Genomic DNA, 13,118 nt, shown 5'->3' on the forward strand with positions numbered 1-13,118 from the left:
AAAATAATACCCAAATGGACATAACAATGCGCATTCGTTCGCTTGACAGCAAACCATTTTGGCGGGCAACAGTTTGCCCTTTTTTTTTTTTTTTTTTTTCACGTCGTAGAATTTTAAAAATTGATTTTCGTTGGTAAAGTACTTCTTCGTTGCATCCACAGGGTGACCCACCAGATGGGGTTTACTTGTTCAGGTTTTCTGCAGGGAAGAGGGGGGAAAAAAGAAGCAAGCATATAAAACAAGCCTATGCGCAAAACCACACGTAGACGCAAACGCACAACTGTTCTGACAGACGTGCCCAGACACACACACACCCTTCGCGCGTCTCGCGCAGAACAAACAAAAGGAGCATTCTTAATATACTTTTTTTTAATGGAATTGAAATACCAATGTTATTTTTTCTCTTCATGGAATGACTCGGCGGCGTGACGTAGTTCTTCGAATTGGCACTGACATTGGTAGTGGCCTCGTTTCTGCTGCTCACACTGTTGCTGTGACTTGCGTGAGGAAAACTACTTTTCTCTCCCTTATTGAGTAGGGGCGTATTCAATAAATTTTTACCCACGTCAGAATGTCTTATGATGGTATTTTGCCTCATGCTGTTAGCGGCGTTTTGTGCATCCCCTCCTTTTGTCTTAACTTCAAATGATGAGCTCATGCTCCGTTCGTAGAGGTATTTTTTTTTTTTATCGACTTGAAAAGAGGGTAGTTTAGTATTACTAAGTGAATTATCCACTCGTTTCGTTCTGCTTCTGTAGTGATGATTTGATCCACTGTTGAAGGTACTACTTCCGTTACTACCGACGTTTAGGGCTTCTGCATTTTTGCTCCTAGAAGAAATCAACGCAGTTTTAACACTGTGAGATGATGCACCTACAATATCCCTCTTACTTTCGTACTGGTTTATCAAATACTTTACATTCGTTTTTGATTTTGTAAGGGGTCTCTCGTGGTCTCCTCCCTTGGTAGCTGCCGCACAGGAAGAAGACCCGTTTTTCCTGTCTCCACTCATCACACTGGATCCTCCATAATCAGACCACTTGTATTTCCCGTCGTTCGACTTGCCCCTCTTGAGCACACAATGGGGTTTCTCCTCTGCAGGAATTGTATTATCCGCTTGGGGAGTTCGTGACGTATTATCAGTGTACTGTGGGGTGTTACTTCTTAGGATGCTCCCCCCGCTGGGTTTCCCCCTCAGGTCAGCACTGGATCTTTCCTTCTTAAACTCGTTAGTTGCAATTTGTGTCTTATTCACCACCTCTGCGGTGTTCCCATTTCGACCATGCTGTACGGTCTGAACGGATGGTCCAGGGGGGTAGCCTTGCCCTGCCGCTAATTCGCTTGATTCCCCACGCATGGACGTCCTTTCTATAGGAAGGCTTCCTTCCCCATCGATATGTTTTCCTTTACTGTCCCCTTCCGCTGCGCAGATGCTAATGCGATAGTTTGTTTTATTCCCTTGTGCGTCCGCCTCATTGTGTATATTTTTATGACCACTGTGAGGATTATTATTTGTGTGTTTCTGCTCCGGTTGATATTTGCTGGGATCTGAGTAAAAGTGGCTTTGCTTAGCTTGGCTCCCCCTTCTCTGATGATCTGTGTGTATCTGCAGGGGATCCTCATTTGGGTTTCCTCCCCCTCTTTTATGTGTTTCAAATTTGCTACTGTTAAAAATATTTAGGGGGTTCTTCATATCGTACACAGTACTGTACGCAGCACTAGTGTGGTGTTTCTTTTCCCCAGAGTGACTTTCCATTCCTTCTTTTGTGACCACCCCTGAGTTGGCACCCATCTGATTCGCTTCACTCACTTTATTGTCCTTCACACCGAATCCGTAATTTCCCTTCTCAGCCATACCAGGGGGCAACTCCCTCAGGGTAGAATCATATTTGAAGCGCAATTCATTCAGGTCAATATTTTCAACGGTGTCGTTTCGTAGATAAATACTGCGACTAATAAATGTCACGTCTTTCTTTTCCTTATCGGGAAAGTTATTTTGGGTGCTACTTCCATCTGTGTGGTCGTTCCCAAGGGGGGGTTTGTCTTCCTCTTCCGTTTGATTGGGTTTCCCCGGGTTGTCTTCATCCTTCTGCTCTCCTACATTCTTCGCCCCGTTCACCAAATTGGGCACCTTTTGATCTTCTCCGTGGATCACATTCGTGTCGTTCCGTTTGTCTGAGCAGTTGTTTTCTTCCAGGGGGTCCCCTACAGGTTGGTCCTTTGAATAGTCCCCCTTTGGATGGTCCCCCCCAGCTGGGACCTGCTTCTCCACTTCCTTCGGGATCCTATACATGGTGCAAAGAAAGTTATAATCCGACACAAGGTCCACGTTCTGAATATCGTCCAGCACCTCCGTGTTCTCCAACTCGTTTATGTACTCCAAAATAGCTGCCTTCAAATGCTCATATTTATTTGAGCTGAAAGCTACTTCGTTCACGTTCATCATTTTCAGCGATTCGAGGAACTCTCTTTTCTTATGAACTGCGTCATCGATAGACAGATCGAAATTGTTGTAAATAATTTCCGAGTCGAAATTTGAATACTGGCTGAATACATTTTTGTAGGAATTAAAAATGGGTTCTTCTAATTTTTGCAAATTCTCATGATCATTTAAAAACTTCTCGAAGGAAAAATCCAACCCATAGAATTCCACTGATGTGTTTACGCTGATCGTTGGTACGCAATTCCTCACGTCTTTATTTAACAGAAGTTCCATTTTTTCATAATAGAAGGGTAGGTTCAATGAGTAGCTTTTCTTTATTTCGTGATTTATATAGGCTAGTAAAATTAGTGGATTGTTTTTTTTGATCCCGTAGAAGATAAGTTGAATGAAAAAAAGGTACTTGTTCATGAATTCCATTCTGCTTGCGTTTACTTTGTTTTCTTCTTCCCTTGAGTAGGGGGTCTCTTTTATGTTGTTGCATGGTTGCTTCGGTGCGTCCACACTGGGTTCATTCTCCACCTCCTGGGTGACGCTCGCCGTTTTGCTGGTACCGCTCAAACGCAGCTGTGTGTTGCTCGATCGGAACTGTGTATTGCTCAGTCGAAGGTGTGCATTGTTCAATCGAAGCTGCGTGTTGCTCGCCCTCGGGGGGATGCTGCCCCTTCCGGCGTTGCTCGCCCTGCCAGTTGCAAGACTTCCCCTGATCGCGTTACCACAACTCACGGTGTCACTCTTCCCGACGGGGCAGGTCGAAGCAACTCCACCACTACCACTAGTCACTGCACCGCTGCCGGTAGTCACTGCACCGCTGCCGGTAGTCACTGCACCGCTGCCGGTAGTCACTGCACCGCTGCCAGTAGTTAATGCACCGTTGCCAGTAGTTAACGCACCGTTGCCAGTAGTTAACGCACCGTTGCCATCCCCGGTGATGCTATTCCCACCAGAGTGTATTGCACCCAAGTTCTCATAATAAATAGCACGACAGTCAAAAATGGAATGGTCTGAGTTCTCCCCCGGGGGGATGACGCCATCACCACCCCCACCAGTTGCATCCTCGCTGAGCCTCTCACTGTTGCATATCTTCTTACTGTAAAAGGACCCCGAGTTTACACTTCCCCCGATTGGTAGTTCATTCTTTTCTCCCTCCATTTTCCTCTTCCTGTTCCGATCACCCTGCATCCTACCCAAGTAAATGTCATACCTGTTTAAGTTTAAAAACAAAAGGTGGAGAATCCTATACACGAAAGGATTGTCTTTCTGATCTTCCTCACATATTTTGTTCATAATTTTTTTATAAATTTTGTTCAGAATTTTGATGTACGTATTTGTGTAGATGTAGAATTCGCTCGTATCGCTCAGATCGTCTAAAAGGATCTTTTTATTTTTCATAATGTCGAACCCTAAATTTAGGGACACGTTACAAACGTATTCAAGCAACTTGGAGTGGCTTGTGAGAAACTCTCTTCCTAATAGGTTGTTAAGAATGCTTGTAACGAGACTCCTAGCAATGGACCCATTTTTAAAAAAATAAATGTACTTGTTCGTGTGAATAACCTTGGTATATATACTCAAACAGACTATTGTGTTTATAAAAAAAAAGGAGAAATGATTAAAGGACAGTCTTGCGATGCAACTTTTCTTCTTCATTAAAATATCCACCAAGAGTACATTACTGAGGATCGCGTTAAAATGAACGAAAGATGCATTTACATCCTTGGCAAAACCTTTCTGGAATAGAAACCTGAGCGAGTAGTTCGCTCCCTTGATTAGGGTGACAAACAAATTGAAGTTTTTAAAAATGTAGTTCCCGTTTTCTTTCAGGATGAAATTGCCGTTTTTGCTCTTCTTCCCGACCTGCACGATATTGTCCACTATGAGCTTGCACACCTGCAAGGAGAGGGCAAATGGCCACACGAAGTGAAGGTCCTGTGCACTTGGACAGCATTAAATCGCTGCTACATATGAACGATGCGTAGACGGAATGAACGGAATTCCCCAAGTGGTGGCAGATAGATAGCCACTCACCTTCGAAATGGTTTCCACATCATTGGAGTAAAGAAAAGAAGCCAAGTACACGAAGCGAAAATACACCAGAGAATTCTCATAGCTGTTTGATCCCTCCACCTTCTCATTATTTTTAGACTCCAAAATGTGAAAAATTTCCTTGTTCCTTGAGTAGCTATTTCCCTCAATGGCAAACTTTAAATTGTTGGAGATGCTCACGTAGGATATTTGGTCGTTCATGTAGTCTTCATTTGTCCGGTCCATTTCGATCTCTTCGATTTTTTTTTTTACCTCTAGCACTTCCTCGACGCTTTTGCGGAACTCATTCACGTGTCCTATAGTTTTGGGGGTGCGTGATGATTGAGTGACGCGGAGATTAATAAGCACGTGTTAGGCAAGCGGGACAGACAAAATACACACATTTCGGATCATCAACCCCTTGGACGCGTGGAGACTGACCCAACTCACCTTCCACTTCCTTCCTTATGGAGTTCCTCTGACTTGCGTTGTTCTTCAGGTAGGCCGTCAGTTCGTGGTTTCCCTTCTCTTTGGGGATGCCTGAAAATTATACGTGCAGTGTATGGAAGGGGCAAGCACGATAAACTAATAAACAGAACAAAAGGCAAGGACGCAATTCATGCAGAGGGGGTGTATAAAAATAGCCAAACATTCAGACAGAGATTAAAAAATCAGTGCAATTTTAATTAAAAAAAAAAAAAAAAATGGCGAAAAATTTAAGCGTTACACATACAGCAGTGGTTGTAATAATGGGAGTGAAGAAAAAAAGAAAAGGCACATGGCATGATAAGAAAGCATGGAACATATTGTACACGTTAAGCGAATGCACAGGTGTGGGATTAATGCACATGACACACGGTGGAGAATAAAATTCAAATGAAGAGTTGGTTAAGACTCTTCATGGTAGAAACAAAAAAAAAAAAAAAAAAAAAAAAAAAATTAATATATTTTTATATATATCAATAAATAGGCGTGCACGTGTGGATGTGCTCCTGGGTAGTGCATATCGCCTCGGGGAGACAGTCCTCCCGGTGCATATCTGCCTGGATGCATACAACGTACTGGTGAACGGGTCTGCTCAACATGGACCCCTTTTGTTTTTCTCCCTTTATTATAACCACTGCTGTGTTGCGTATTCTTTTATGAGACACTTACACGATGCATAGTAACGTAGTAACATAGTAACACGGTAACGTAGTAACTACTAGGCTGTGCACACGTTCATGTAAGTTTAGGCATGAGGGCACATGCATCGATGTGCTTTCTTTTGTTTCGAATATTCGTTTCGCTTATTCGTTTCGTTTATTTTGTTTGTCTTTTTTTTCGTACCTTCGGAGTCGTCGCTTTGGTAGGAGCTGTTATTTTCGTCGTCTAACGGGGGGAGGGTGAAAACGCGGAATGGAGGAATGGTTACAAATACGGGGAGACTAATAATGGTAGTGGTGGTGGTGGGGTGAAGAGGAGTTTGTCTCCCCAGAGGAGCAGTTCCTTCAATGGGTAAACTGGTTGCTTCCAATTCGATCAGGTGGCCGTCCACTACACCGCTCCGACTTACCCTCCGTGTCCTTCGGGGAAATTTTATAATCTGGGCAATTCTCAACAAATTCATCAACTTTCCTTTTTAGGTAGGTCGAGATATCGTCGTTGTCAATGCACCTGAGGGGGTATCACGGGGTGTTAGTGACTGGTCTAGATGCGCATCCGGTAGGTCCGAGTGAGACACACAAAGGAGGTAAACAAAACGACACCACTCCAACGCAACGCACTCACTTGTAAAAGTTGGCGCAGAAGGACTGGATGTTCGCAAAAATCTTCAGGCAGTACATGGTAACGTTCTTGTTTTTGCTGTGAATTGTGAAGACCTGCAGAATCTTCATCACGTCCTTCTCCAGATGCAGGCACTTCTCCTTGTATAGAATGATCAGCTTCAAAATTATGTCCAGCGAGTCGCATATACGCCTGGGGAAAAGGAAAAAAAAAATAAAATAATAAAATAAAATAAAATAAAATAAAGTGATATAATGACCATACAGGTAAACACGCAGATGTGATCTTCCAATGTAAGAGCACACATGGGGGGTGAGTTCTGTTAACCCATCACAACTCACTTTTGGTTGCACGACGAAAGGTTCTTCAACAGGAGGGAAAAGTAAAGCTTGTGGTCCGAGATGTAGCACAGACAGAGGAGGATCTCCTTCAGTTTTTCTAAAAGGAATGAACGGTGTAGTGGTGAAAATTACACACGTGTCCCAACCATGTAGGCGTGCACACACAGGAGCATACACACAGGGACACAGACGCAAACATGCTGTCACTCCCACGCGGGAAGGCACTCACTTCGTATCTCCGAGGAGGTCGCCCCATTGTTCATGCGGTCCCAAATGAAGTTGACCAAAATGACCAACTCCTGCTCATTCAGGTACACATAATTATCTTCAATCGTTTTTAGAATTATCCTCAGTAAATTTATGCACGCGCAGAGCAGCTCATTATTGTTCTGGTGGCCGTTCAGTGTGTAGAAGATCCACTTGAGGAGCAGGTCGAGGAAACCCGACTTGGAGAAGAACGTCGACTGGTTGGAGCTGTTGCTCAGGTAGTCCTTAAAAAAGAGGATGCTCCTGCGGGGGTGTAGGTGTGTGTACGCGGTGGATGAAGTGGTTGTAAAGATGGCAACACAAACTAGGATAAAAAGCCACCATATGAATAACAACGTAAATGACTGCTCACCTGTTAACCATATTCGCATTGTCACTGAACATGTGAAGAATCAGATCCGAACTGCTAAAGGGCTTGAACTCCCTCATGAGGTAGTTGGTGTGTGCCTGGTCCAGGTGCTTCTCCCATTTGAGGGTGTCCACCTTTATCTTATGATAAGGCGGAAACTCAATTTTTAAAATTTTATTTTTGCTGATAGAGCTAAGCCTCTTAATGCTCCTCGATTTAGACAACGTCGGAGTTGTGACGTTCAGATTATTTTCGTTGTTTGAAATGCGCTTCATTTGTGAACTGTTGGACATGAGAATGGAATAAAAGGAAAAGTCTTCCTTTGATATTTTCATTTGATTTATTATATCATGAAGACATTCCTTCTTGTGAAGAGATAATTTTTCATAAATTTCTAAAAAAATGCTTCCCTTATACTTTGCATAAATGTGGTCTAACACAATGCTAGCCTTTTGCCTAACGTGTTCACTGTCATCGAGGAAGAGGTCCAAGTAGAACCTCAGAACCTTCTTCTTTATAACGTTTTCGTTTAAAAGAAGAATGTGGTTTGTATTAATATTGTTGATAAGCACTTGGATTTTGTTTCTCTTTGCGGGTCGCTTGGTTTGGCTATCCAAACGGCCACTCGATTGACCACTAGCATGGATGAGGGAAGTACCCCCATCCTCCCGCATGTTGCTCAATTTTTCGCTCATAATGAACCCATTTATGCATCCAATATATTTGGAAATTCCTATGTTCTTACACATGCAGGAGAGTAACTTATCTATCTGTTCAGTGGGAACGTCTACCTCGTCAATCATCCTCACAATGCAATCCAGGATGGTATCCACGAAGAGGTGAACATTATCCCTTAACGAAAACATTAGGACGTATAAAAGTTCTGCACACTTGCTCTTACTGATACTTAAAATTCTGTGCATGGTTTCCTTGTTCAGAAGGACCTCCAACTTGTTTGGGTTAATATAGTATTTACCCACCTTCTCTATTACGTTAATAATTTTTGTGATGTGATTACTGGCGTGGTTTCCTTCGCTCATTATATGCTTCACGTGCTCCCTAACCATATCACTTATGTTCACCATTTTTTCCTCCTCTTCATCTTGCTCATCCTGCTCGTCATCCTGGTCTTCTTCCCCTTCGTTATACTCTACGTGGTCGTTCCTATTTGGCACTTTCCACTTTTCCTGAACATCCGATTCTTTCATGTGATTGGAGAACTGCTCCTCACTGTCCTCTTTCTTTGCAACCATTTTGGTGCTCTTATAATTTAGGTACGTATTAGTGTAGTCTATTTCGACGGTGTTGTTTTGGGTTCCCGAGGGGGGTTCGTCTTGGTTGCCCTCCTCCCATTTGGTGTTGTGGCCACTTGGATGACCACTAACATGGGTGTTAACGTGGCTGTTAACGTGGCTGCTAACGTGGGGGTTTTCCCCTTGAGGTTCCTCTTCCCATCTGGGCTGATCAGGCATCATAGGGGGACCCCCTATTTTCTTGCCCTTTTCCCCAGCACGCACGCTGCCGCCGCTGCACTTGTTAGTATCTGCCGTGTTTACTAAGGAGGTGGAGTATTGCAACCCCTGTCTCTGCACAAAGCGCTCTACGTCCTCCTTCGATTTAACCGACTGCCGAACGTTTTCGGAGATGCCCTCCAAGTGGGACAGTACATATTTGTTTCCATAGTTCCTGCTCAAAAGTTGCAACAGCAGGATGGAGGAGTTTTTCAAATTTGTGTTCTTCGAGTCGACGAACTTTTTCAGGAAAAAGATGAGGCTCTTTACGTTAACGCTTGGGGTGGAGGAGCCATTACCGGTGGTAGTACCTCCCGTGTTTGTAGCCGAGTTAGCCCCCCTGGAGAGAAATAACTTCTGCAGAATTTTGATGCACTCCTCGCATTTTTTAGCATTCTTCGCGTCGCTGTTCTTTATCACGATGTCCATAATTATGTTGTTGTCGAAATACTGGAAGCACTTCTGAAGGAAGTTGTTGCAAAGGACGGTGTCCTTTTTGTCCTTCGTCTTTTCCATGTAAAGAGGAATGAGGACATTCATCACTTTAACAAAGTGGGGATTGTTCCCTTGGTGGATATTAAAATGGTAGAGGTGATCCACCAGCTGGTTGAAAAAATCATATATGGAGTTATTCAACTGGATGTATTTACCCTTAAAATCGTAGCAATTTTTTTTTATAAAGTTTAGCAGGTTCTCTAAGTGCACATTAGCCATGTTCATTTCGGAGCTGATCCATTTGGTCAATTCGTGTATCGCTTCTATTTTGGTGGGGTAGTTATTTGACTTCAAATTGTTGGTGATGCTTTCGGGTAGCACCAATTCGACGTTATCCCCTTGTTGGGCGGCACCTGCCGTTGTTCTGTTGCCGTTTGGGTCTTCACCATGGGGTGGTGGCCGACCCATCCCACTAACAGTACCCGTGTTTGTTACGCCACCTCCTGTATTGATTCCCCCCGCTTTCGTCTTCCCCCCGCTTACGCCCACGCAGAGAGCCAAAATGGACTTCTTCTTGTTCGAAGGCAGGGAGCCGAAGAAGGAGGGGTGCACCTCCTCCCCGAAATTTGTCACAATGAGAGAGTACATCTTACATGCAGTGTTCTTAATATTCGCAACGGTATCGTTAAGCAAATGCTTCGTAACCTCAATGATGGATACAACGTTCTTCCTCTCCACATGATCAAACACTTTGAGCAAAAAATCCAGGGTGACCATTCTCGTGTTATTATTTTTATCCTTCAGATTCTTCGACAAATCGTCGATAAAAGTATCGATGCTATAAACACAGATAGCCTTAGTCAAACATTCCATACACGCATTGGATACCTGTTTATTTGAATCCTTCAACTTTGCACACAAAACAAAGGAGAAGGACTTGACAGTGGTGTATATCTCCTTTTCAAATTTCTCAATCAACATGTGAAGTAATTTCAGCGTAGACACCACAACGGGCAGAGCAGACTCATTTTTCAGCAGCTTGTTAATTATGTTTAAAATGGTGCTGATATATGGCGTCTTCTTAATTGAACACTTGGCCTTCATTTTGTCGTATAAAAGATTGATGGCTTCCACTTTAATTTTCCACGGTAGTAAGTTTTCATTGCTCAAGGAGTTGCTACTACTGTTGTTATTGTTGTTGCTATTGTTGACGTTTTTATCGATGCATCCTTCGAGGACTCTTTTTTCCCACTGCTTTGTGCAAATCTCCCTAAAAACGTCTGCCTCTTCAATTAAATTGTTTACATTATTTGAGAAGGAGTTATCATTCAGGGGATCATTTCCATCTGCAAATTTATGCTGGCCACTGCTACACTGATTCAGTAGGTAGGTACTGACCCAGTGTTTCGCCCCTGCTCCTCTTTGGTACTCCTCCTTCTGCAATTCCTTCGTTATATAATTCTTCTGCTGACTGTTCAGTTCGTTCAAAATGCAGTTTTGAAATTCTGCGTTTTTTATCTGACTGAGCATTTCAATATAGAGGAGGTAAAAATTCGTTTTGACACTTTTATCCATCATTTCGTTAAATTTGAAGCAGAACTTATTTAGCGTCTTCACACATATGACGGAGGCTCCAAAATTGCTAAGCAGTTTGTGTAACAATTGCAGAACAGATGAAATGACCTTGATCTTAACCCCCTTAATATTTGACACGGATTTGTTTGCCTTCAAATATATTCCATGCATATGTTCACACAGAATAGTTAATATATTTACGGTTACCTTATCGCTGGAACAAAACTCAATTGTCTTGCTCACGATATTGTAACCACTGTCAAAAGACTTGGCGTTGGTTAAAATTTTCTCAATTAACACTTTTTCAATTTTTCCAAAAATGGAAAATAATTTATTCTTCACATCGTTCACAAATGAGTTTATTAATTCCTCCTCATTTGGGTACATCTCCTTAAAATTGTAAAAGTGAATTTCCTTCAGTACGTTGATATACTCTGCTGTCATTTCGGCGGCTTTTATCTGGCATATTAAATTGTTGTCCCCTAAGTATTTAACAACCTTCTCCTCATCCTTAAAGAGCAGATTAACCATCTCCATTTTTTCCTTCGTATTATCTTCACCCGTGAAACATTTAATCACTTGGTTGTATCCGTGCATGCGAAATTTTACCTGACTACTGTTTATTCGTACGGTTAAGTCGATCTTTGATAGATCTTCTGTGTCTTCTTCAGCGCTAGCTATTTTACTTCCTCCCGTTGGGTCATTTGCACTAGCGCTGTTGGTCGTATTCTCTCTCTTGTCATATGCTCTATTAACATTGCTCTTCCCCTTTTCAAACTCCTCGTCCTTCTCCTCGACCATGGATCCCTTCATTTTATTCGCGTTCTTTCCCACCACCCCTCCACCTAACGCCCCCTTGGCTAGTTCCCTCTGCAGTAGCTGCTCGAAAATATCACCACTGTTGTTTTCCCCCTCCTCTGCGTTGAAGTGGCTGTTCAGTGCGCTTTCATCCTGGGGTACTTCTCCGGCTGGCTTGCCACCCCCACGCCCGGGATTTCCACCTTTTGCTGTGCCTTTTCCCATCTCCTGCTCCTCTGCCGCGTTCCCCATGTCCCCCCTCAGCGGCCCCGTGCGCCCGTGCACGACGCTCTTCCCTATTCGCAGGAACTTCCTGTTGTCCATCGTAGGACGTCCTACAGAGGTTCTTCCGAATAGCCGTCTTCCTCGTGTGCGGGTCTTGTGGTGCGTCTGATGAGTGTAGCCTTTGTAATGTCTGTGTCTCTGTCTACCGGGGATGAGGGGATAGACCGTGCATACAGTCGGTGCCGAATGAGCAGTTCTCGTATGGACGAACGGGAAAAGAAAAAAAGCGAAGGAAGGAAGGTCAGCCGGAAGGGCTGTTTTCCCCTCGACCAACTGAGGAGGCACTCTCACGCAAACGAGAGACGGTGCGTCATTCCGTGTGCGGATACGTTAATACAGACATGCATGCGCTCCTTCCTATCCTGACTGGACAGAAAGGCAAAAATGTGAAAGAGAGAAAATGCGTTAAATGGCTAACCGGAGCGGCTAAAATGATACGAAATAAAATAAACTTGGAAATAAAAAGGACGCGCCTCCCTCCGTTCCGAAAGTGCGTGCCTCTTTAATTCATTCGTGCCAATTGATTCATTTTTAAATGCAGAGATGCGGGTGCAGAAAGACAGTCAAGGGATGGGAAAATTGTCCACGTTTGTGTAAAACGCGCACATGCACGCATCTACGCCGCGCTATGGGGAAAATTACTTGGTTTAACAAAAAAAAAAAAAAAAAAAAAAAAAAAAAAATACGAAGTGGGGGTAAAAATAACACTTCCCGATAACGTAAAAACAGCGCTTCTTTATCTAAGGGTGGTTAATTGCCCCTGTGTGCGTTTCTCCTCTTTCCAGCGAATGCCCCTTACGTGAATTTCGCGAGAGGGACACTGCGAAGCAAATTTTCCCAGCGTAAACTGGGGATAGGCAAATAATTGGGCATACACAAATGGAACGAATGATCACATGGTACGCGCGAAAAATAAATAGTCACTTGACACACGCGTGGGCAAGCTGAACACTCGTCCAGCAAATGCATAAACACGAATGGAACGAATGAAACGAATAAAACAAATGGAACGAATGGGACGAGTAGCCACGAAAATGTAATGGAACAAATGAACATAACATTCGTATGCACGTGGGCATACGAATAAACCATACACTCACGTGTTTTTGTGAGTGCTAGGGAAGAAAATGTCTCTTTAAAAAAAAGCAAAAAGGGAACACGCATACACTTGTAATTGTATACATATGGATGGGTGCATGCCGTAAATTATTTTACTTAGATCCAAGCGCCATTCGGAAAAGGTGTAACTCTGCACTTAAGAAAAAAAAAAAAAAAAAAAAAAAAATGATACCTGTCATGACGTCAAGTAAAAAAAAAATTAAAAT

The 13,118-nt window shown here is 43.2% G+C and overlaps 1 protein-coding gene across 1 annotated transcript; it reads right to left on the reverse strand.

Moving 5' to 3' along the window:
* Positions 1–143: 143 nt before the first annotated feature.
* On the reverse strand, positions 144–11,832 carry PCOAH_00043640 (Uncharacterized protein; the record flags this gene model as incomplete). Its single annotated transcript, XM_020061148.1, has 10 exons — positions 144–198; positions 315–4,330; positions 4,469–4,782; positions 4,916–5,005; positions 5,795–5,836; positions 6,021–6,121; positions 6,236–6,424; positions 6,574–6,670; positions 6,803–7,083; positions 7,193–11,832. Coding segments are annotated over 10 exons (9,825 nt in total), but the record flags the coding sequence as incomplete, so codon positions are not given.
* Positions 11,833–13,118: the final 1,286 nt, after the last annotated feature.

Source organism: Plasmodium coatneyi, chromosome 12 (genome assembly GCF_001680005.1).
Source record: "Plasmodium coatneyi strain Hackeri chromosome 12, complete sequence".
NCBI classification, from domain to species: Eukaryota; Apicomplexa; class Aconoidasida; order Haemosporida; family Plasmodiidae; genus Plasmodium; species Plasmodium coatneyi.